The 27,326-nt window shown below is 36.8% G+C and overlaps 1 protein-coding gene across 1 annotated transcript in view; it reads right to left on the reverse strand.

The window, feature by feature from the left end:
• Positions 1-25,283, reverse strand: part of LOC139141677 (ralBP1-associated Eps domain-containing protein 1-like) — a 95,412-nt gene extending 70,129 nt beyond the window's left edge. Inside the window, exons 1-2 of the mRNA XM_070711262.1 lie at positions 24,944-25,283; positions 7,535-7,706 (exon numbers count right to left, since the gene is read on the reverse strand). Of these exons, the coding sequence (XP_070567363.1) occupies positions 7,535-7,706; positions 24,944-25,093 (322 nt within the window). The 5' untranslated portion in view covers positions 25,094-25,283. The remainder of the gene's footprint in view (positions 1-7,534; positions 7,707-24,943) is intronic.
• Between the last annotated feature and the right edge of the window lie 2,043 nt (positions 25,284-27,326).

Genomic DNA, 27,326 nt, shown 5'->3' on the forward strand with positions numbered 1-27,326 from the left:
TGGAAAAAGTGTCGACTGCATCAATGTGGCGGTACATATGCAAAAATGTGGAGGCAAGCCTCTGATGTAAAAATGTGGTGCAAGTATAGAAAACAAAAATAATGTCGTAGTGTTTAACCCTTTGAGTATAGTAATTTTTCACACCAAAATTTTTGTGCAACATTTTACCATTTTTATGAATTTTACTGTAATTTTTTTGATAATTTTGGACCAAACATACATAATATTTCACCAGTTGCAGATTTTTAACAAAATTTTGGCAAAAATCTGGGAAAAAAACTGACTGGGGTATGTTCATAAAGGGGACAAAAATTGACTTTGGCACTCAAAGGGTTAAGTGTTCACCATAAGAACATTGTGGTGAGTATCAAATACGAAGCATGGGACCCAATACCCTGGTTCAACAAAGGGTCACACGAAACATTTGCTGGCAAAACAACCGTGGCTGCAAGTAGAAATTGATAAAAATTGAGAGCATTACAAATCTTTTTCATGCACACAAATCTCTCTCTTGAATATGCTCACATTTACAGTACATAAATAAGTCATTTGTTTCCCTATGAGAACTTTTGCATCGAGAGACTTGAAAGGTTTTGTGCCTGCCCATTAAACAGCGGCAGCCCTTTTTTTTGAAATTGTAAAGTATAGCTGTACCCAAAGGCAAACAGTACACACAGTGCTTACAACAGTCTCAAGCTTGCTTGGGGAGATTTTTATCCAAGCAGTACTTGCCAGTGTTCAGTTTATATGTAGGATGATCTCTGTCCCATGACAAAACAGACAGAATCATGCTTTTGCTGCTTTTACTTCAATCTGGGACTCTGGGACGTGAAACCTACTTGCCAGGCATAGGGCACAATCATGAAATCTCATTTCTGCATCTCATTACATCAAAACTACAATCTACATGTAGCAAAATATGTTCAGAGTTAGGAATATTGGTGAATGAAAATGTAACAATTATTCTGTCAACCTGACACTCACACAAAGCCAAAACACAATGTAAATGGTTTATTTTCAGATAAAATCCACGTTTTTCCATCCTGGTGAACATGCGATATTTTTCACTTGTCATTATGAATCAAGTCTGTCTGATGCATGGTATCTTCTGTTACAATTTGCAAGGCACAGGTTAGAACACTGCTTGAAAGTCGAGACTGTATGACAGCAGAGAACAGTGCAGTGTTGGACACATTTGGCTACATTATGCAGCATTTAGAAAAAAAATAAAACTAAGACAATTTATGCAAATTTCTCATGTTTCAGGCATGCTTTATTGTACCAACTAACATGTTACAAATGGCCAATTATGATAAAGTTTAGTTTTGAACATGACGTTTCATCGGTGGTTCATCTTGGTAAAACTCAGTAAATGTACATCCAACATTAATTGAATAATTAATGACAACGTGTTAATAACTGCAGGCAAGTCTGTTTTTATCACATTTATTTTTAATTTAAAGGTTCAAGGCACTGGTGCATATTTTCAATGTTGAAGCTAGCTCTCAATTTCGTGTACCGGTACAACATTTTAAATTTAACTTTCTTGCTGCTGTTTCTGCCTTTTGATTTCTGCCAATTTTGTTCATCAGTTGATGTTTTTCCTCTCGAGCATACAGAGTATTAAAGGACAAAGTCCCTAATATTTTGATCTTTTTACATGAATTTTGTTTGATGTGAAAAGTAGTTTGTGGTATCAACTTTTTGAAACACACTGAAATACTGGTCAACTGTGCACAACCTCAACTCTGCTTACAGCCTGACAAGATTAACCCTTTGAGCGCCAAAGTCAAAATTTGAGTCTCTTTTATAAAATATACCCTAAAATTTTGATAAAACATAGGGCCAAAGTCCCTGAAGCTACTATAGACATGGATACAAAATAAGTATTTCCTGACTGTATGAAATTATCTCACTTAGGTCATCCTAGGGACATGTAAACCAAATATTAAAGCTGTCTGACCAGCGGTTTAAGCGACTCAACAGTTGACAGCGCTCTGCTGTGTTATGTAGAGAATAACCTTTTGTGACACATGTATTGATGAAGAAGGTGGATATCTTTGATAGCTCATTTCAGGATGGCCTGACCAAAAATGGAAAAAAATTCGGTAAAAATACAGATTTGCATATTTCATCAGACTATATTAGTCTATAATAGCAAATAAACGAGATTAATTACATTCTAATTAAAGTAAACAAGACTTGCTTAAATCAAGATTTACGTCATAATAAAACAGCATATCTGTCAGGTTATAAAGAATCTTGAGCTTGTTATCTTTTAATATCAGTATTTTCATCCTACTAACCAAGCACATTTTAACTTTCAAATTAACATTGTAAGTAAGTTCTGTTGAATAAGTTGAGACTGTATGTACTCAGAGAAAGCACACTGAAGAGACAAATGTTGAAACTTAAGAAGTTCAAGGTCATCAAAAGCATTATAAGGAATCATGTTACACTTTCATTGCACTGTTTACACAGATTGCATAATTGCTATAAATAGCACGAGGAATCTTACAGCCAAGCTTTACCATAAAAACCCTATCACTTTGACCACTCTTTTAATTGACCACTCTATTTTTTCCTCAAAAAGTAATCTTATTTTATCCTTACCAAGTCAACCATAAATTGAAATTAGAACTTTCTCTATCTCTATTTATTTGACCACCCTATCATGACAAACTATTATGAGCAATTTCTTTTAGATAACATAAATGGTGGTTCAGAATATATCAAAGTTGGCATTCAGAAAGTTGCCTTTACATGTTTTAATCCTCAATTCACGATGAACTGTCAAAAAAGTTGAACTTTCTGATAATTCCACACTAAAATTATTTTGGCTTTGATGATTTTCTAATTAATTCAATTATTTAACATCATATTAATTATTTTTTTCTGGGTGAATTGATAGGGTTTATACAGTACAAGAATTCCATACAATGTAAGTCAAACTTTGACCAAAAATGACAAAAAAATTCCTTAAAAATACACATTTGCATATTTCATCACAATTTGAACAAATCTAAGTTGGGTTATCCCTAGGGACCTGTATACCAAATAACAAAGTTGTCCGACCAGCGGTTATGAAGAAGAAGATTTTTTACCAAAAAAACACCTTTTTTGGCATTAATTTGCCTATTTTCAACAATATCAAAAAATTAAAAAAATTAGTTTCTCAAAATCATATTTTTCATCTACACAACAAATATCAAATCAGTAAGTACTGCGGTTCTCAAGATATTTGAGTGGACGGACGCCTCACAAACGGACATACATACATACATACATACATACATACAGACTGACGACGGACGCCGGACGGATACCCATCCCAATAGCTTCTATAGACTATAGTCTATAGTAGCTAAAAAGTGTAGCCAATGAAATGTAATGTCCATTTCGTCAAAATTATCAAAAAATAACAGAAAAATTCATAAAAATTAGCAAAAACGTTGCACTAAAATTTTGGCGGGAAAAATTGCAGCACTCAAACATTCAAAAAAATCAAGTTCTTGTACAACTCTTACCATGCATAGCTTAACGCACACTGTTACAAAAGTTTGGACCTGATGCAAGCTTTCATAATGAAAATCGTAATTTATGGTGCCTTTCATATAGATAAGGATTGCAAATTTTCCTAAAATTATGGCGATGATTATTTGTCATAGGAAAGCAAGTCCGAAAAGGAAAAATCCATTTTGTCTTCAAGTCACAAAAAAACAAGTCATCGTTGATGACACAGTCCCAACTTGTTAATGAATACTTTGATTAAAAGTCCTCAGAGAGGATAGAGTCCTCTTCATTAATTAGGTTTGTGATAAAAATACTTTGATACAGATGGTGCTCAATGGCCTAGAATGAGTTCCATGGTGATGAAAACAAAAAAATAGCGCCAATGGCACTTGATCACAACTGGCACATTGTGAAACTACTCATAATTAATGAGGTACAATATGTGGCGTCATGCGGTGTCCCATCATACCATATATGAAGGGTGTAGCACTTGTGGTTACTGAGTTATGGACAAATATGTATATTTCAGGTCAAATGTCACTGAGGTCATGTGACATTTTGTCAAAAAAATTGAATTGCTAAGTCATCCCTATATACCAAAAATCAGACCTAGCTCTATTGGCTCGCTCAAAATTAGATATGCACATAATTAATGAGGTACAATATGTGGCGTCATAAGGTGTCCCATCATACCATATATGAAGGGTGTAGCACTTGTGGTTACTGAGTTATGGACAAATATGTATATTTCAGGTCAAAGGTCACCGAGGTCACGGGAGATTTTGTCAAAATATTTGATTTAATCTGCGTGAACGGAGGGACATGACCCAATCTATAAGGCCCTGGACTTCATCCATGGGGACTAAAAACTGTGTCACTGAATCCTTTTTGCAATATGAATATAATGAGAAACTAAATTTTTATTTTACTTGGCCTTATACATGGGATTCTACAGACAGCTGACTTATACATGGTAGTCTATGGTGGTGTAAACTAAAAAGTCCTCTAACATGGCCAAATTTGATCGACGTGCATCTGTATGGGGTAAGGTACTATCCTTGTGCAAAGTTTGAAAGAAATTGACTACGGCATGTCTGAGATATCTGTGTGAACAGACGACGGATGCACACACGGACGCACGCACGCACACACGGACATGACCAAACCTATAAGTCCCCCCGGACGGTGTCCGTGGGGACTAATTAGACAGACCATGAAGTCAATGAGCAACATACAGCTGAAAGACTATTTTTCACATTGCGATTTTAAGCCCATTTTTATGAGAAAAGGGACATGTATATGGAGAAAAAAGCAGAAGACATATTTGTAAATTGTTTGTTAAGTGACAATCATATATGCATCTCTTGAAATTTTGTGGTTATAAGGTATAACAGTAGTGTAAGAATAATGAGGTTAGAATAAGTAAGTAAAGCTAAGTTGACAGTAATTAAGATTACAAAATTATACACTAAGCTGAGGAAATCTGAATGAAATAAATGTTGAAAAGTAGCAAAGTCATGGTCATCTTTTGTCTAATACCTTGTGTAAGTTCATGAACTTTACATAAATCTTGCTATAGATTTGTTGCTAATGGGCAATAACTGTGTTTCAGATCATTTGAGAGCAATCCATCCATGACAGGTTTAAATTGTAATATACTTCTATTTAAAGGAGAGAAACTTCTCAAATAATTTTTTTCCCTGTAATTTCCTGTGAGAACACATGGACATGCTTAGGACTCTATGCTAGTGCTACCTTGATAACTAACCTACAACTTGTAACGGCATTGTCTAACCTGTTCACCCCAATTTCCTGTAGACAGGTCCACACTCACCATTGATAACAATGGGTTTGGGCCATACCATGGTAGTGAAAGACTGTAACATGTGAGGTCGTGGATACTTAATCTCTGGAATGTCAAGTCTGTATACTGACTCAAGGATGTTTACATAACAAATGCTTAGGGTCATCTCAAAAGTGAGAATCTAAACTATGAAATATGGTTTTTTTTATTGCTTTTGATACCCAAAAGAGCATAGAAATCTCTTATACTTTGATTGAATCAGCCATCCTGCATATTTCTAACATTCATCAAAACCTCATTTCTGTTCAACAACTCATAAAACAGTCCACAATAGCAGGATTGGTGTACATTCCAAAACTACATATATGAAAGACCCCTAAAATCAATTAGTTAAAAAGGGGGTTAGAAATTTCCCAAAACTATATAACCTCCGCTCCGTTTGGCTCCATTTTTCGGAATCAGAACCTTGGAACCAGTCTATGTATCGTTGCCAAATATCAACGCAGTCTGTTCAGCAGTTTTTGATTTTTTGTCGTTTACGGAAGTGGACGACATCAAACACCGGTTGAAACCACCTCTATATCACAACTTCCAGTTGTGATAAAAACCAATGTAGGCCACCATCCTAAAGTTCATTAAATGAGTCAACTAGGAATTAATCAACAGGATGTTGCAAAACATTTTTGAATTCTATCCTATCACTAACAGATTATCACCGGTACCATATTTCATAAAGTTTGATGCAGTATTTACAACACTATGAGATCAACATCTGTATCAAGTTTAATCAAATTTGACGTTGTATTTGTGGATACATCACTCTAATTAGGAAAGTTCCTTACATATGCAATTACAAATTAATTAAAATGACACTGATAAATGTCTTTTTTAATGTTAAAGCAATGTGAGCTTAACATCTGTACAGTTTCATGAAATTTGATGCAGTATTTCTTGACATATCAGTCTTTAAATTACGAAACTTCAATAAGTGACATGATACTGCTACATGACGTGAAACAAATTGACGAGCATATGTATGAAATAGGTCAATGTCCTTGTACCAACTTTGAATAAAAGTGGTTAAAACATGTCTAAGTTAAGGCTCTGTACATGAAAAAATTGTAATAAAATGGCCGCCTGGTGGCCATATTGGATTGTATCACAAAACAAATTGACGTGCATATGTATGACATAGGTCAATGTCCTTGTACCAACTTTGAATAAAATTGGTTAAAACATGTCTAAGTTAAGGCTCTGTACATGAAAAAATTGTAATAAAATGGCCGCCTGGTGGCCATATTGGATTGTATCACAAAACAAATCAACATGCATATGTATGACATAGGTCAATGTCCTTGTACCAACTTTGAATATAATCGGTTGAGATATGCCTGAGTTATGGCTCTGTACATGAAAAAATCGTAACAAAATGGCTGCCTGGCGGCCATATTGGATCGTATCACAAAACAAATTGACGTGCATATGTATGACATAGGTCAATGTCCTTGTACCAACTTTGAATAAAATCACTTGATAAATGTCTGAGTTATGGCTCTGTACATGAAAAAAATCGTAACAAAATGGCACACGGCAGCCATATTGGATCGTATCACAATACAAATTGACGTGCATATCTATGAGATTGGTCAATGTCCTTGTACCAACTTTGAATAAAATTGGTTGCAACATGTCTGAGTTATGGCTCTGTACATGAAAAAATCGTAATAAATGGCTGCCTGGTGGCCATATTGGACCGTATCAAAAACAAATTGACGTGCATATGTATGACATATGAAGTAATCCTTGTACCAAGTTTGAATGATATCGCTCCAGGCAACTCTGGGATATCTGCATGAACGGACGGACGGACGCACGCACACACGGACGCACACACGCACGGACATGACCAAACCTATAAGTCCCCCCGGACGGTGCCCGTGGGGACTAAAAATCATCTGTTTGCATTCAGCAAAGGGGTAATTTTTTTACACTTTTGCAGTTATGTACCGTCATTATTTTGTACACTGAGTGACATGATACGAGTATTCCAAGTTTTCGTGATATCACAAAAATGTCAATAAGGAGCAACTTTGTCCTTTAAATGCCATATGCAAATAGTCAACTTTTGTGCTGATTCATTGACGTTTTCAAACTACAAAGAGATCATAAAATTTCATCTTTGATAACTTAGAGATACAGAGAAAACAATCCACTCACCTTGATCCGGTTTATTGTAGACAATTTTTGGCAGGGGGATCTCCATTCCGGAGTTCAGACTTTCCAGTCTGGCTGGCAAGCCACTCTGTACAGCTGCTATCAACTTCAATGCAATGTAAAACTGACTTCGTCCAAAATGTCCTATTCTTGTAGCACCACAGAGAACACTTATCTGAAATAGAGGGAAAAAATTTTACAGAATGTGACACAAATCACAGCTAAAAGAGACAAACTGAAGTACATGTAATATAATGTATAAGCCCTTTTATGCTTAGTCAGTCACTTGCTTGTAGGTTTCGGTGGGAGCCTAGCATACAACATAACCAAGGAGTGGACCCAGACTAAATTTGCATCAATTTGGCATGTCTTGGAAATGTACACAAGAATGTTGAATACTGGCTTTCCACTTGGAAAATTCAGCCACTAAAATTCAACTAAACATGTGTGTCTCTTCACTTGTCCAACGATTATGAGGTATGGTATAGACACTACTGAATTTCACCGAATTGGCAGGGTAACGGCCCCTGAATGCCAGCTTCTTGGTACTCTGAAAATCAAATACAATATCTAACAGCTTGGCAGTTCAGTGTCACAGACCAGAAGAGTCTATGCCGCTTTGTGCTATGTGTTGTTTCAGAAATTAACAGAGAAGATATTGAAGAAACATCTCCCTGGTGCAAGACAGATCATCTACATGATCTAATACACGTACTTAAAGTATGACATATCAGCATTCATTTATGCAGATTACATTCATAATTATTGTTTGAGTATGCAAATCTCAAGATAATGAGTCTATGAATGGACAAGACTGGTATTGATGTACCTTAGACCCTCCCTTTGACAGACTGTTTCATCTCAAAGCTACATGTACGGTAGGTTGCACTGAAGTAGACTTCACAAATGCATCATTTGTACACACTAAAATTTTCCTCTTTGCAGATTGGTGAAAATATTTTGACACTGTGAAACCCATGAGAACAATATACAAGCGTATAATCAGCAGATGGCATAAAATCTTGAAACTTGAAAGCAATGTCCTCTTTCTATATCATTTGCGTTCTTCAAATGAAAGTTATTTTCATATTTTTTCTCATTACCTAAATGCACCCACACACTGATTGATTGATTTACTGCATTTCTGCTTGGATTTTGCATTGAAATTTCTCGTCTCCATCGAAACCAATATTCTGCACTATCCTTAAAAGTAGCTGTGCTTCACTGAACCAGAGAGTTTCTCACCGAAAAATTTAAAGGTATCAACAAATCCAGACAGCACTCCAAACTCCAAACTACAGCCTTTGGTGTGATAGGAGAACATTGTGCATAATTCATACTGTGCATATAAAAATTTAAAATTTACCAGTACATAAGAGATCAGAGCATCTCTCCATGGAAACGAAAAGATGTAATCCGGGAAATAACACACATCATTGCAATATGATTGATGCAAAGTAGTACCGGGATAAGTATCAGTGTACTTCCCTAGAATTTCTGATAGCATAGTGACTAATTTGCATAATAATTGAATCATTGTTATGTTAATGATTTCTATTGTTTTACCAAAATGAAAGAGTAGCGGTCACTGTGCTTTAAATGCTCTAGGGGAAAACACTGACACAACATCAAAACTTTGATTTTTCATTGTACTAAGACATCATATAAGGCTGCACTGGAGCCCATATCAATGATTCTCCTAGCATTTAGGAAAGCTTCTTTTTTAACTTATAAGTGACTTATGTTAGATCAAAATATAGATACAAGAGGTCTACAGAATATCTTAGTATTGTTATTTGTACCTTGGATTGGTGCCAAGAGATTTGAGACGTGTGACCAAGCAGTGAACCAGCACTTTCCAGATTTATTTTTGTACTATGACCTTAAGTTAAGAACATTAGTTTCTAAAGCAATTGAAACTTGTAGCAGAGAGTCAGTTTTGCTTTGTTTTTCAAAGACATAGGTTCTCAGTGTTTTCAACAGCTTCGAAAAACAGAGGGGTGACAATTTACATAACAATACATAATTTGCATATTCTTTTATTATGAAAATGTATTCTTTTGTACAGTTATTACCATTAATAATAATAATGGTTTATTTCCTTTATGAAAATGTGTGAAAAAGCACACTCACAAAGACAGTTACATGGAGAAAGTGTAGATATGTGTAGGAAAAAAGAGAGTGAAAAATAGTTGTCTTGCAACTAATCAGGTCACTCCCGAATACCTGGTAATTTGACACATTCACTGTATGGGCTGGAATTTATCAATGAATTACATGGAAAATGCGGATCAAAAATTTGCAGCAGTAACTATGGAGGCGTGAAAGCTCCAGGAAGACAAAAAAGATACACAGCATAAACTTGATAAAAGAAACCGTTTCCAAGTTTCAAATTCACACAAAGGGAATTTTAGGAAAATAAAAACCAAGGATTAATGTACATCAATGACCAGTGAGACTATTCTGAAGATAATTTTTGTATTCCACTTTAAAGCGATATCTATTGTGTATTTCTCTTATTTCAATGGGTATAGCATTCCAGACTTTCGTTGCAGCATATTTTACAGTAAATTCACCTGCCTTATGTCTAATTTTTGGTATGGCTAGATCGTTACGAACACTTTGTCTTGTACTATATCTATGTTGAATCGGGACAAAAAAGTCTTTAAAAGTATCTGGTAGTCTGTGGTTTAAAACATCATGTACAAAAATTGCAAGCTGTAGTTTATGTTGCTTGAAAACATCTAAAATACCAAGTTTCTTAAAAAGTGGGGACGAGTTTGCGTTATAATTGAAGGTCATTATACGGACCATCTTTTTCTGAACCAGGAAAATATCATTCAAATAAGTAGGATAAGTATTTCTCCACACTTCAAGGCCATACATTATGTGGGGTAAAACAAAGGAATTGTATAACAATACAAGTGTAAATAGCGGTACTACATGACGTAATTTCAGGAACACACCTGTTAACTTACTGATTTTCATTCTTACTTGTACAATGTGATGTTTCCATGATAAATTACTGTCTATAGTTACCCCTACAAAAGATGCACTGTCTACTCTTTCTAAAATTTCATTTTTCATTCTTAGTGAACCTTCACATATACAATCTTTTCTATTACTTTTTATAATTGCATATTTAGTCTTTTTAGAGTTTATAGTAGCCTGTTAGCATCGCACCAATCAGTCACAGCAGATAAATTGTTAGTAACCACATTCAAATCAAGTTTACAGGATTTTTGTATGATGTGAAAAAGATTTGAATCATCGGCGTACAGTCTAAAATCAAGAACATCAGATGAACAAGGAAAATCATTAATATAAATAAGAAATAAAGTAGGCCCTAGGATCGATCCTTGGGGAACGCCACAAGAAATATGTTTTTTACGAGAATGTACGCCATCGATGCTGACAAACTGACTTCTGGAGGACAAGTAATTTTGTATCCATCGCAAAGGTAAGCCTCTGACACCATAGTACTCTAACTTAGACAGCAAAATATCATGATTTATGGTGTCAAAGGCTTTTGAAAAGTCTATAAAAATACCAGTTGTAATATTACCTTTGTCGATTTCTTCCAAAAGATGTTGAGACAAGTTAACTAACGATAATTTTGTGCTGTAATTTTTCCGAAAACCATATTGGTGTTCATATAAAACGTTATTCTGATCAAAAAGTAAAGCATCTGTTTGTTAACAATTTTTTCAAAAATTTTGCTGAACACTGGTAATATTGAATAGGTTGCTTCATAAACGGGGGGTGATTCACCCCTAAAAATCCCTATGTGGAGAGCCCTGCTTCTTTCTGACATAAGATTCGAATTGACCGTAAGCAAAACATGTAGTTGTATTTTCTTGTCCAAAATAACATGTCCTGTTTACTTTTACAAAGGCAACACTCAAGATGTAAAGATAACCATGATTGAATTATGAAATCTGACCAATACTTTTGATTAACTTGTACACTGACAACTGCATTATCTATTGTGTAAAATAATATAGCAACTCTATGACCATGATAAAAAGCATACTTTTTAGGCACAGCATCAGCTACCTCAACCCCTGGACATTAATCACATTAATTACTAGGACATAGCCCACTAAACATTGGGCTTGGGTTTAAGAATAGGAATATGGTTCAGTGTTTGATGGTTTAATACTCTTGATATTTATCACCGGAACATATCCCATCAACCATTGGGCTTGGGATAAGGATACTGTAGGAATAGGGTTAAGTGTTTGATGGGTTAATACCCCAGACATTTATCACTAGGACATATCCAATCATCCATTGGGCTTGGGATAAGGAAAGGAATAGGGTTCAGTGTTTGGTGGGCCAATACCCCAGACATTTATCACCGGGACATATCCCATCATTCATTGGGCTCGAGATAAGGAAAGGAATAGGGTAAAGTGTTTGATGGCTTAATATCCTGGATATTTATCACTGGGACATATCCCATTAACAATTGGGCCTGGGTTTAGGATAGGAATAGGGTTAAGTGTTTGATGGGTTGATACCCTGGACATATATTACAGGGACATATCCCATCAACCATTTGGTTTGTGATAAGGATAGGAATAGGGTAAAGTCTTTGATTGGCTAATACCCAGTGGGTACTTGTCCTAGAACCCTTTTTACGTCGCTCAGCAACAGCTAAATTTTATATGATATATTGTTTTATCAATATATTACAGTTGGTCCCAAAATACATTTTAGAATAAATGCAGTATTGTTGTTTCTAACATAAATGCTTAGGGGTTTCTTTAATGTTTAATGAAATCTTCCATAAGAGTCAACAGAATTTCAAGTTTTTGTAAAAATTGTTCAGAAAATAGCAAAAGCAGAACACTGGCTTTCTCATTTCTACAACAGAAATTTCTTTTTGACCATAGTTACATGTACCTGTATACTGAACATGCCAAAGAATGGCAGAAAAATCTCACAAGGTGGAAGGAAAAAAAAAGTAAAACATGCATTGCTCCTTCTGAAATGATACTTATACTTGTATATGCACATCATCTCATCGATAGGACAGGCAATCACGATAAAAATAACCTATAAATAGTTCAAGTTCCACACCTGAATGAGCAGGTGATATAACAGCTTGGTTTAATGGATACACATTTCTGTATCAAAGTGCCTGTTTACGTACCAAACGGCATACTGTGGCAGGGAATATTTTTCTAACTCTTAAATTTCAATTGGCATTAAATTTGACATTTAGTGATGTTTAACCTTCATATTATTCAAGCATTTTTGTTGGAGCTTTTCAAGGGAATTACATTTACAAAGATTATCCAATTCCAGGAAAAGTAAAACTGTTTAGAGTTGAGTCAGCAGTACCAAGCATCACACTACCATTACGTGTATGTCCTTGGTTGAACCAATTTACCTATGTACCCAAACCTTAGCAAAAACACTGATGAGTTACCGCAGTGTTTTAAGAAATGAATGGATATTATCATTCCATAACATCCAACCAGGTTTTATACATTTCCCAGTAATGGTATAAATTACCAACTAAAGACTTCCATAGGAAAGTACATGCATAGAGTGATCAACAGTCACTTGTGTCTATTTTGTTTGTTCAGAAAATTCTGATTTGGTCACCATATGAGTATGTACCCTACCTGTATGATGAGTGTGTGCTGGATGTGACAAATGGCTACATGTAAGTATGAGCTAAAGGCACAAGGGACTGCTGTACCATACCTATACTCTCTAACAGCCCCTTGCTGGCTACACACTGTGGCTGGTGTTGCCATCCTAGCTCAGAGAGCTAGCTTCACCAGCATTGCTGAGCAGGCCATGCCGTCTTGTGCTGAACCATGGCACACTAGTGTATAGCCAGCGAGGGGCTGTTAGAACACCTATATTATACCCTGTTGTGCCTTCATACACCCATATAGAAAACCTAGTACTCACTCTGAAAGCCAAGTCATAAGACCACACTGGCATAAGTAACTGCCAAAAGCTTAACAGATGTGCTGTATATAGTATTATGGTCATCATTTCAGTACATATGGGTACAGCCTGTTTTTTTTTCAAATTTGAAAATGACACACATTGCATTGTTGAAAAGCACTGGCCTCTACACTGTAACAGCTGATGGCATGATCATCTGCAGAGCATCATGGAATGGGAATAAAGCTCTGGTTAATGAGGTTGGTGATCCATCATGGAAATCTTAAATACCTACCCTTTGCTTGCAAAATAATTGTATCAATCAGTCCACTGTGGAATTGCAATATCAGGAAACTCATTCCCATCGTGATGTTACTGGAATGATGTATTTTTACAGGGATTCTATCTACACTGGGGCCTAAGTCTCAAGATCTACACTCACCCTGTGGGGAATGTGCAAGCCAAGTTGCCTATGCTGGGGAGCCTGGCGGGTCACCACTTACAAGCACAACATGGCAAAGGAGAAACATTCCGCATTGTCAGAGTCAAAACATCAGTGGAAACTCAACCTTCGCAAGTTTCAATCTGGTGCTGAAATTTAAACCAGTCACTGCACTGCAACACCATCACTGTGGGATTATTTCGGAGGTCAAAGGTTATCTCCAAAGAAAGTCAGCTATATGCAAGATGTACTGTGAGACAGTTGACTATCAAGCTGCATCAAATGTGGTCAGTTTTGTTTCCCTCAATGACACATTGGATTTTCTTGAGCTATTACCTATGTCTGCACTTGCAGCAATATTTTTAGAAATATAAGTTTTTGTAAAGCTGGGTTACCATTGGTTCTAAAATTATAAGAATACATTTACACGCACAACTTAGCGACTGTTGAATCAGAAAGACTAGATGTCAAAGACATGATTCACAGGACAAAGTTTGAGACATACAGGCAACGTCATTGACCTTTTGACTACTGGTAGTATCAATGTACATGTGAGTTCTACCTGCAAGTTGGACTTGTATGGAGAAGTAATGTTGTCACTGAAAAATGCAAATAAGTTAGTCATTGTAAATATTATGTATCTAAGCTGCTACATACACAATCCAGTATGTTTGCATAATCATCCCATTTCCATACACACATATGATGCATTACTGACAAATTTCAATGTTTCTATGGCTTTTGGGGTGACAGCATTTAACCTTTGACCTCTGTATGATGCTTGTGATTCTTCTCCAGTAAATGTTGGTGTGATAGTCAGTATCAGTAACCCCAACATGACCTTACATCCTGGTACTTTTGGGGGATACATGTATGTTGTATTCAAGTTTCTACACTTTACTTGATGATAAATGTAAAGGTGAAAACTACAAAATTCTGCTGAAAGCCAGTTGCAGCGAACAATTTAATACATAATTCAAATGAATATGGTAAATTAAAGTTCACATGGTGGGCAGTTACTCTCAGTGTATTCAAATTGAATTTAAGAATTACATCCAATACCCATGAAAATGTTAGGATGTTAAGTTAAGAAGTGGACGTGACAGGGCATACTGTGTTAATTTTGGATGATTGCCACCAAACAGCACTGCAATTAAAATTTAAATTATCACGCCTGAAGTATTTCAGGCAGCGTGACATAAATAGCATATGATTAATCAATGAAATATTTTATAGTGCAATGGAAATTGCACTGATGGTAACTAACTTTAACGGTCTCTTCTTTCATGGAACATGGAACCCAGATGCTCAAAAATGTCTAAAAAGTTTACAATGACTAGGAGCTAATTGTGGGTGTTACTATTATCAATTGCTGTTGCTCCAATAAATCTCACTGTGCTTTGCCAGTTTACATTATTAAAATCTATCTTTGGTAAATTCTCCGCCTTCATTTACAATCTTCCTGATTAATAAATGTGACGCTTTGAGCATTCAATTTCCACCACGCTGCCACTGTCATCCATCAAGTGGGTTTGGACTGGTAAACAAGGTTGTGACTGCAGAGGAAAATATTGCAGAAATCACTGAATCATCGTATTTTGTAACAAACTGCACCCTTTGATAAATAATTTCGATATGAAGATGAATGTTGTAAAAGTGAATGGCAAATTGTTCAATGTCGCTCCAGGCTTTCAGCTGGGGTCAGAGGTCACAGCTGTTGGAACTGCAATATTATATGTGTGTTTTGGTTTAATGTGTTTGGACCTAACAGTAGCCCGGCATCCATTCATCTGTTTTGAACTCAGAAACTATTCCATAGCCTAATGAAATATGAGGGGAAAAATGGTATATTTGCACAAGAAGACTGATGGCCATGCCATGGTGACACATTGATGCACTGTGTTCTTCAGGATATCATGCATAGATTTCAACCTCTTGCTGATTCATGATTATAAGTTTACAGTGAGACTTTGTTAGCTTTCATTAACAGTACACACAATTATGGCACAAGTTTTTTTTTCACCAGAAGTTCAAATTTTGAAAACTGGTTGCTAACTTTGAGATCTTGGTTAATAGTGGTTTACACTGTCCAAAATTTATAATCTTGATAATACGGTAGACTGAAATGATAAAATGTTGAACATGACTGATCATAACAACGAGCCTAAAAGTATTGCATGCCATACAGTATATGTGCAATACAGTCTAAGCACACAGGGACAATAAACGCAAATCCAATGCCAGAAGCATGGTCAAAACAAATAATTATTGACTCTGTTGAATGCTCAAATTAAACATTTTGTTTTGTTTGAAGGAACAATGGCCTCACTGTTGGATCTTGTCAAGGACACACAACACACATTTAAACAAATATTTGATTTGGCTTTGATTGAAATATACAAAGTAAATACTCAATGCCATGACTGCCAGTGTTTGAACTGTTGAAAATGACAGTGATATTTTCCACAGGTCACTTTCCTGAATAAAATGACAACAACAATAAAACTGAAAATGTAATGGCTGCTGCATGGACTACAGATGAGACGCAAGACACAAAAACATGTCACTGACAGACAAATGAACTGAAAACAAAAATAATTCCCTGCACTTGTCAGAGGAACCATTTGGGTCAAGTGAACCTACTGGTATTTAGACAACTGACAAATATTAATACTGAATCTACGGGTTCATGTTGTGATCAGTTCTTAGTTCGGTGCCTCTAAGGCCACTCAGGTTACTCTTAGTATCAAAGCTGCTGTACCTTGTGCACCCAATTGTTTTCACAAGCTTTGCCTTTCACCCAGGGCTTGCAAACCAGTTCAGAGAAAATCATTAGTGTTGTCTTTGCTTTATTTTGATTATCATATAAGAACTTATGCCCCAACCCAACCCCGACTGGCTGCCCCATGCTCTATGATATGTACATGTAGTTTCACTGTGGCCAAAATAAACCAAATACCAACCAAGGCTGACCACAAGTGATCATAACCTTTCAAGTTCCAGCAGGAAGCATAGTCCTTTTTAATATACATCTGACACAACCAGTGCACAGGCCCACGGAACATTTCGTAGATCGTCGTCGGATGGGAAGTGACTGACACTGTGAGGCCGAAGGCCGAACCTCGGTACTGTATTATACAGTACCGAGGTTCGGCCTTCGGCCTCACAGTGTCAGTCACTTCCCATCCGACGACGATCTACGAAACGTTCCGTGGGCCTGTGAACCAGTGCTATATTTCACACAAACTTTTATCAAAATTACTCAAAACATGACCTGATGATAATCAGAGTATCTATTCTTGTTTTTAAATGTCACATCAGTCGTGATTGAATCTTAACCTTTCAGGAGAGCATTCAGACGTAAAGGCTGAACTCTGCACTTTAGACAGTGTCTTTTTTAAAAAGAGAAAGTCCAACTCGAAGAGACAGCCATCACAGAATCTCTACCGTACAATGAGGAAGATAGCTTTACCAAACAAATATGAAAGAGTGACGAGATGCAAGTTTTCATGGCATTATCAAATTACGTATATAATAATTTACAAAGGTTATGAAAGTGAAATACAAGCCTTCCTCACATAACCTTGATGAGAGTAATCTCAAAATACATTATGTATCTATTGATTGCTAGTGTACATTACACGGACTAGGTCTGCCATGTCACATGTATTATTCAATTACAAAGGACTCAGGATTACGTTCCACCATACAATCTTCTTCAAACTGTCCACGTATTATTTTTTTCCACTGATGATGTCTGCGAGCAGAAGTTTTCCAAGTAAACAGTCATGTTGAAAGATAGTCTTCTGCAGATGAGGTCTTGCAGTTAATTTGCATGTGTTCCATCAAAGAAATCAGGTTTCAGGTTCAGGTACATACAGCATTTATAGTTCTCACTTAAATCAGTCTTCTACATGCAAAAATTATAATTACAGTAATTTTACTTTTTGAAAATTCCTTAAAATATTTATGACCACATAAAAGTATAGATCTTCAAAAAATCTGTGTTGCAACGAAGTGTCTAAGGAGTGTCATTTAACAATCTTTATTATTGGTCTGTCAAAAAAGTAGGGTATAAATAAAAAAATATAATCACAGTTCTAGAGTAAATCCAGAAAAATTGGATTCACTTCATTTCACCATTTAAGCTGAATCTGGCTTTTAAATTGTATCTCTTTCAAAGTTAATTATTAATTAAAGGGACAACAAGCTTTGGCTTTTGATGACAAGTAATATCTTAATTATTTTTGTAAGAAAATAAACATTTCCTCCTTCTACTCCTAACGTACGTTGAAATACTAGGTCTTAGATTTGCAGACAGAGTGTATTTTTCACACTATGCAATATTCTTCTTCACAAACGAACATGAATTCAGTTGTCTGCAATAAAATAAGGCATCACACACCCTCATGTAGACTGTAATGACAAGATAAACACTACAGATTTCAACTTGAGTTTTGGAGTCGAACCAAAATACTGTATTTTACACACACACACACACACAAAATACTTGTTTTTACAGCTAATGGAGCTTTGATTATTCTGAACATTTGTGAAGCCAATTTAAGATCTTACTGACATAAAACAGAGACTTGCAATATTGCTGTGTACATTTTCAACGGAAAGAGATCCCACCTAAATTTGTTCTGTACTCAGCCATTGATTTTATTTTCATACCCTACGTGATGTTAAACTTAATCAGAATCCTCTTATACTCTCAAGTTGAACTAACCATTCCCTGCTTACTCTCACCAAGGAACCTACTGTACTTGCTTCAAAACAATATCAATAATATAATAATATTTTCATAAATAAAACGCCCCCTGATATCTCAAGTGGATATTCTTACAATCAACCTAGGAATTTCAAACACTAACATAACTCACCAATGATAAAAATCTTTGATAAGTGATGATGCCCTCATGAGCAAAATTCAAATCTCATAAAAAAAACCCCAAATAAATGAATTTATCAAACACCCGGAAAGGTCATGCCACAGGAGACATGCATAGCATGATTTTTCCATTGAGTTGTATGAGGGGTCATTGAGGTCATACCATTTGGATCTTATCAGTTGTTAACTACATTTGCTTTGTAGTATGCTATATTCAAAGTTATGAATGGTGACATACAAATACCATTAATACTGAATGGGTTGTCACGCACCAGCATGAGGCCATCCTACATAATACATATTTTCAATTTTTTTTTTCTGATCATTCGGGCATTCAAATCCAAAGTTTGTGATATTCTTCACTATCTCTATGTATCAGACAATCCTTACTGTAGTAGTGCTTACGCTATGATAGTTTAACTATTGTGAGGATAAATTTGAATATTATTATCCCAAATCCCTCCTCAATTCGCCTAAATTTAAATATTCCATTTCCTAACCCACCAATTCTTCTCTCTGGCCTGGTTGGACCTATGAGGTACCTTGATTACACCTGAATAGGGAAAATGGTACTTTACACAGAATCTTGATTTCTAGCTCATTGGCATTATGGAACAGAGAACGATGGATGATGTAAATTGACTGAGGAAAAACATTATTTCTAAATTAGTTGTCTTAATTACACAATTACTAAAATGCTTTCACATGCCTGTGCCTTTGATGCAAATGCTTCTATGGAAAATGTTGCTTCGGTGACCATATTCTGCTAAATATTTTTCACAAATTCATGGTCAAAAATGAATTAAAACATTTGAGAGCTCTATTTTTAGATTCAAATTCAAAAAATCAGCTATAAAATTATTTGACTGTTTCATCACATTTTCCTGTATTAACCTGTTCACCCCAAATTCTCTGTAAACAGGTCCATAATCACCCCTGATAAAGATGGGTTTGGGCCAAACTATAGTGGTAAAAGGGTAAAAGATAAACAATAGGAGATGTACCGAAGTCCGCTGGTAAAAAATCCAAAGTTAGAAAGAGATTTGAAGCAAAACACTATGAATACAATTTTTGGTGATGGAGACTTTGCTCATTCTCAGACTGAGTTAAAGTATTTGCAAGGCAGAATCCCTGTATCTTGATTCTGCTTGTCAACATGCTTATTTTTATCAATAAATGCAGACTCAGTGGACACTCAGTATGACAGTTCAGATAATGTGAAAAGTTGACAAGTGCTGTTGCTCATTGGTCTTTGAGTGAAAAATGGGAAAAGGACGTTTTATGATCAGGATACACACAGGAAGTGAAACCACTGCCATATCACATGTATTTTCATAGTGAGATTAACCCTTGAACCCGGCTCGGACAGAAATGTCCGATGACGTCATGGAGTACCAGGGGGTCAGGGTGCAAAGGGTTAAGAGGATTGAAAACTGTTTCCCCAACTATTAACTGTCGACTCAAGAATACAGTCCATCTATGAGCAATAAGAGAAATTCAATCAGGGAAATTTAATGACCTTTATATGTTTATAGTGTTCAGCAAACTGACAAAAAGCTTGCCAGGTTAACCAAACTTCAATAACAATGTCAAAAGAAAGGTTCAGCATTTTAGAAGTCTCGGTTTAGATTAATAAGAGATCACTGAGGAAAGGCAGACGACTGACTGTACCCTTATCCTGCCAAGGTCACATGTCACCATCAGGTCAAGTTGTCTGAACCAGTGAAACATACCAAGTCCCATATGTTCCTTTTAACAAAAAATTGAATATTTGATATTTACATAAGCATGATTTCTACCAACCATACATGCTATACCAAGACAAGTACAGTGTAGGTGAAAACACATGTAGATTTGGTTCAATACCACTTTTCAATGACCTGGCAGATGGGGAAGTGATTGTGATACTGTCTAGCAGGATTAGGGTTCAACACCGAATTTCATCCCCTTTTCCCTGAAAACATGTATGTCAAGTCTTCCAAATATTCATGTAAGGGTTTGCAAAAGTTTTCTAGATAATAGAGCTGACATATTTATCATTAGGTGAAGTCTCAGACCAACTTTAATGGCTAAAACTGTAAAGTATCTGGACTTTAGACACTAATGGCCATCCTTCTACTATACTGGGGAGTTGTACAGAAAGAAATCATAGAACAGGGTATAGAAACATTGAAGGAACTTCATGTGTTTATAAAACAGTAAGCTGACTTCTCAATTGAAAAGGGATCAATGGTGTTGCACTTAATATGATTTGATAGAGTAGAAACCAAATGCAAAAATAATATTTTTTCATAAGTACATGTAGAGCGCTGATACACTCATTATTTTCAAAAAAGGGGATCTATATAGTAGACTGAAGTTGGAAGAGAGCTGTGTCCTCTGATGGCCTTTACTCCACAGCAATGTACCTGTGGTAAGTGTACGTTGATTGACATTGACCTCAATTGGGGTAATCCACTACCCAATGTGCCTTGTTGACCTCAAACAGCTTGGGTAAACAGTTCAAACTGTGTAACAACAATGTCGGTTGTAAATATGGAATTCTCACCATATGTGGGAATATTTTAGCTTCTTTGTCTTCTGGTAGGGTACTAGTCAGTACCCCTGATTGGCAATGCATACCGTGATCACATGAACACCGTCACTGCCATTGTAAGGATGTGTATAAACATAGTTCCTGTAACTTGCCTGTAGCAATGGTGATAAATAATCCAGTAGTAAACTGTGAAACTTTCATTAACATATTTATGTGCCTGGCAGAAGGGAAAAACAAGAATTATGCAGGACACGGCTGAGATATTTCAATCTAGCGCTCTTCAAATACAATGTCATGTTAATAACAAGAGCGGAGTTCTTCCCAGTCAAAAGTATCAGTACAGTTCTCAAAATATCCACAAGTCTGAGTTAAAAAAAAAATGCTTCATAAACATGTTGCGTGCACATCAACATGTACATTCAGATGAGAATACTGGGTCATTCAATCCACATAAACATTTGTTAGAACTCATATAAATTATAACTTACCAAAATTTAAACAGAATTTGTCTGATCTCAGAATGGTCTCAATGACTAGATACCTGGACGTTTTACCACCATTGTGACTTAGCCATATCCCACCCATCAGTTGGGGCAACAGTTACTGAGTTAGGGATAAGTTTAGAGTGTCTAGTATGTGGATGTCCACAGTAAACCAATCAGTCAAGGCTACGGTTAGGGATAGGGTTAGAGTAAGGTGTCCAGAGGGTGAATGTCCAGGGTTACTACAATAGTCAGGGATGGGGTGAGGCATAGGGTTATGGTATGTATCTACTCTATCTAGTTGGTAAAATGTCCATGGTTAACCCATCAGGCAGAGCTAGGGTGAAGGTATAGGGTTAGGGTATGTATCTAGTGGGTAAATGTCAAGGTTCACCTTTCAATTGGAGACGGGGCTGGGGTGAGGGATAGGCGTAGGGAAAGCATCCAGTGGGTAGATGTCTAGGGTTAGCCCATCAGCCAGGGCTAGGATTAGGGACAAGGTTAGGTTAAGTTTCCAGTGGGTAAATGTCCAGGGTTATCCCATCAGTCGAGGCTAGGGTTAGGATAGGGTTAGAGTCAGTGAATGGGTAATGTCCTGGGAAACTGTCCCAGAACTTCCATCACTCTACAGACATATTTCAAAACCTTATTGAGATATAAGACTACATTAATAAGAGGATAATTTTTTGTAAACCTTGCAAATAATTGCTCACTCGTGACTTTACTTTTCAGTTATCATGTGACTTTACTTTTCAGTTATCATGGCTACGATAGACTCTGATTTATACACTTATCAAATCTAAAGCCACTGTAATTTATGACAAGCCACACCGCGTAACAGGCAGTGGGGCACACACTGTGTGATAGGAAACCCTGTACACATTCATTTATTACATGCCTCGTATATCGAACGTCGCGCGCTCCATAGGATTCAATGGTAACTCGTCGATGACGTCGCAGGTCGCATAGTCATCATTGGACTGAAAGTGAACGGAACTATTTTCAACTTGACAATTTTTTTATGTAAATTGTCGAAATTTCATGTTTTGCACAGGAAATCCGGTTGTGGAATTTTTTACAGAAAAAAAATTGATAAACCGCATAACAGTAGTTTAAATATATCATTGCGCCGTTCGATGATGAAAATCATTCTATTGTTAACGGATTTTCGTCTAAGATGGAAATAAGGCATTGGATTATCATTTGCCAATAAATCTAAATATTTTAAGTGAAAACTGTGTAAGAGAGGCATGTAATAAAAATATTATAGCCCAAACATGGGACTATGTGCCCCGGGGCAGGAGACCATTTGCCCTCCTTACGTCGGGCAAATGGTCACCTGCCCTCGGGCACATAGTCTCATATTTGGGCTGTAATATATATCATATTACCATGCCCTGCCCGTCGCATTTCGATTGGTCAAGCTGAACCACGTGACTGACCACAAATACACAGTAATGGTTTGTTTACATGCCCATGAATATGAATAATAAGATTAACAACTCAAAGTATCGTAACTTTACAGCTGAAACGTAAATCATAATCGATCACAAAATAAAATGGAGCACTTGTATGTCAAGTTGAGATACTTTTTTCTGAACATATCTACGGATTTGCCAATTTTTTACAGCGCGTGTGACAGTGCGTCGCGTATTGCTCAGTTTCTGGGGACCAGTTGTCGTTCGCTCCTGAAATTTTTGGAAATTTTGACAGTTTTCTTGGGTTCGCTGATAATATAATGGAAAGAACAGACTCCGCTCTGACCATTTACGTTTATTTGTGGGCGCGGGCTCGAGCAAAGCCAAAATAACGGGCTCGGCAAGCCCCGCCCGTTAATTTTTGGCTTTCCTCTCGCCCTTGCCCACAAATAAACGTTAATGGTCAGCGCATCGCCCGTTATTTCTATAGTACATCATGCATAGTGCTGTCAACGAAAAATTAAAATATTGCAATTTAGTAATTTTCATTGCTGACTGTTCAGGGTACATTTAAGATAACACACAAAATTACAATACTAGTATTTCTGCCACAAATACTGTCTACCATACATACTACCTTGACACTCACTCGACAGCCCATCGTGTCGTTTTACCTTTCATATCACAAGCATGGGATGTGCATATACCATTACAAACTGGCAGTACAATTTCTTGTTACTTTTCAAATGCACTCCCTATTTTGCCAGCTTGCAACTCCTAAATACTCCACATAGAAGTCCAGCAAAAAGAAGCTACAATCTTCATCCCTCATAATCTATAGCCTGGCCTTGTGCAATTGTTTTACATTTGTAACTCTTAAAGGAGCACATTATTTACATCAATCACAGAAAGATTTAGAAACTGCCTTATATCATGGAGGTAGGAAGGTTCCTTCCTACCACAAAGCTTATATGTTTGTGGTACATAAAATCACTACTGCCACCCTTTAACAACAAGCCACAGAACCATTATACCTTGAACACATTAGCGATTCATGCAAATCATGGTGTGAGAATAGATACTTTTATCATGATCTCTATCAGACTCATCTGAGAATTACACGGTCATTAAAAACACTAATCACGCCTAACTGGTCAGAGGCTGATGTGAATAATTGATTAGACACATAAACACTGCACAACTGATTCTGTTAGATTGGGGAAATTGTCACACAAAGTTGGTCTGTTCGGGTACACCCTGCCTTGAGCCATGGATCTTCTCATACTTGGCTTTGGGACTGTCAATCCAAGGACAGAGCACTCCGATCTAAGTGCTAATGCCTCGTGTAATCGGGCCAAGCCCCCCTTGTAACAGTAAACATTACAATGTACTGTAGCAGTGGAAGATAACTACAATAGCAAGCCTTTGTTAATTAGGGTGGTGATAATGAAACAGTTCTCGAGATAAATACGATAACAACACCTAAACTGTTACATGATATTATCACATAAACCGTTAAAATATAAACGGGCAATATGACATAGCAGCCGCAATCTTGAGGAATATCTAGGTCACACCTGACTTATGTTGGGTTGGGTGCAATATGGGGGCGGGCTCTTTCAACGGCGGCCGACGTGTAGTGCGTGCATTGTTTATCTGAAATGAACGGTGGCTTTTTGCGAGATGAACATATCAATTAGAGTATTTTAAGGCACAAATGACATTCTCACCTGTTGAAGCGTTTCTCGAGAAAGTTGTGAGGTCACAAATAAATCGATCGCACGGGCCGGGGCAACTCTACCAGTGCTCTCGACATCACATGAGTTGAACCACTCGGAGAAGAGTTGCTGTTCGGCTGGACTGAGTTTCAGCCCTTCCATGGCGAAAACGGCGGCTAGAAAACTTTGAAAGAGCTCAGACTAACAGGTTGCGGGCTGGAATGCAAGTTCGGGCATTTTAAAGAGAGAAAGTCAAGATAAACGTTATTTCTTTCACCAATGCGCTGGAATCGCTCCTCGCACGAAGTACATGACCGCCGCCATATTGGATTATACATGACGTCACATATTTCCATATCCCGGATATAGAAATTTCCATCGTGTCAAATCGGATTATTTTGCAGGAGACCGACTCTCCTGGCGTTGCTTTATGCGAAGAATATTTGGCAATTTCAACGCAGACTTTAACTTTTGTACATTCATCTCATGAACATACCTAAAAAGTGAATGTTTGTATATTCAACAAGATGCTTCGCAGAACCCTACTGAAAGAAATAAGGCTTAGGCCTACTTCCCGATTTGTGTAGCCTGAGAGCTTACTGCGCTACCAAAATGATTGAGAAGCGAAGCGTCAGATCCAAAATTGCTGAAGTGCCTTGACATGGTGGGTTAAAAGGTGAAATTTGTCACCAATATCGATATCAAAAAAGAAAACCGTTTTACAAAATTAGCTTGGAGACCATGACATGATTAGGCCTAAGTCATTTATGATTTTGTGTATTTTATTTAAATTCACAGAAATAGTTGAGAACTTTGGAATTTTCTCTCAATTCCCTTCCACTACACTAAATCATACTAAAATGTCACCTTATTTCCATTCATTCATTCTGCATCAATTTTGTGAAAAGCATACCAAGCAATGATGTTTATTCAATATTTATTTCTAGGCACCCTCAAGTAGATGCCAAACTTATTTCACAATATTTGTACACTTGGTATTTCTGGATACACTGGTATATAATTATTGATACTAGTATAGTAAGTGTGAGTACGATTGCTAAAGGAAAGAGTCTAGTGTTGAATTTACGACCTGAAATGATACCGACGTGCTGAAAATTATAACTAAGCTTATCGACAAACGACAGTACAATGGTCTATCGTGGGTGTCAGAACTTTCCCTCATTCAATCTTTGCTTCATCATATTGTTTTTTGTGAGTCGTAATTTATGCATTTAATCAGTTGGAAAAGGATCAATTCATTAAAACCTAAGTTAATGATTTTGCAATATATATTTGTCAATGTGTCCTATCATAAAAACTGATGGTAACAAAATCTCCATGTATACTCAGTTTAGTGATCCGACCTAAGCTTACCCATTTTCCAAATTCATTATCCCGAAACTTCACTCGTTTTATAGGTTTTAATTTTACATAAAACTTACCGTTTTTGTGAGATTTATGCATTAAAAAAGTGGGACTGTATATTTTAGTTTTCTGAGATATCCTGATATTCATAAACTCAGCTGAAAATAGAGGCAATAAACCGATGAATTGATTTCATCGAACTTGATAGCCTACCACTCGTAAGTGTTCCTGTTGTTATAAAATAGACGCATGTTTCTTGAGATCAAAGTGTCAGTAAAGTGTTGTATCTTAACTATTTTGGAACATTTTTGAATACATGCAATTACCATCCTCCACGTCATCGTTCGAAAGCAGTTTGGCAGATATGGATGCAAATATCGGACTAGGCCTCACAAGGCTCTCAGCCTTCGATTGACTTTTCAGCCAGGCAACACGGCGCTGCGAGCACCTCTGACGAATATGGGCCGGGTGGTCTATGCTGATTTCCTTCATCTCCAGTGGGGACAAACATGGCCATGGTACAATGCAATGCTGTACGATAAGCACTGTGTGAACTAAATCAGGAAGCAAGTCTGATGGATCGTATCAAAGCTATAAAAAACGATATCGGCCGATCATTCTCAGGTTTCATTTCATTGACAACAAAAGATGTCCATCAAACGTTATATGTATCGGGACCACAGGTACGCGTGACCCCCAGCGTTGCTTAGACAGTCGATCGAAGGCCCTTGATCGAAGTTTGAGGCTGCGCTGAACACCGAACCTCGGGACTGACTGGTGTAAACATCAGTACCTGGGCCAGGTTCGGCCTTCGGCCAGGTCGGAAAGATTTTACTACATATAGAAATAACCAAATTGAATCGTGAACGTAAGCATTTTCATCGTAAAATGCTTACAATGACGCCGCTCTTTGTAAAAAAAAAAGGGGGGGGGGGGCGTGTATTTGGCGAGAGGAAAACTTTGTTGCGTTAGGTAGCACTCGCATCGAAATTAAAAAACTTAATTTTTTGCTCAAGCTTTAAATCATTCC

Source organism: Ptychodera flava, chromosome 10, assembly GCF_041260155.1.
Source record: "Ptychodera flava strain L36383 chromosome 10, AS_Pfla_20210202, whole genome shotgun sequence".
In the NCBI taxonomy this organism is placed as follows: Eukaryota; Metazoa; Hemichordata; class Enteropneusta; family Ptychoderidae; genus Ptychodera; species Ptychodera flava.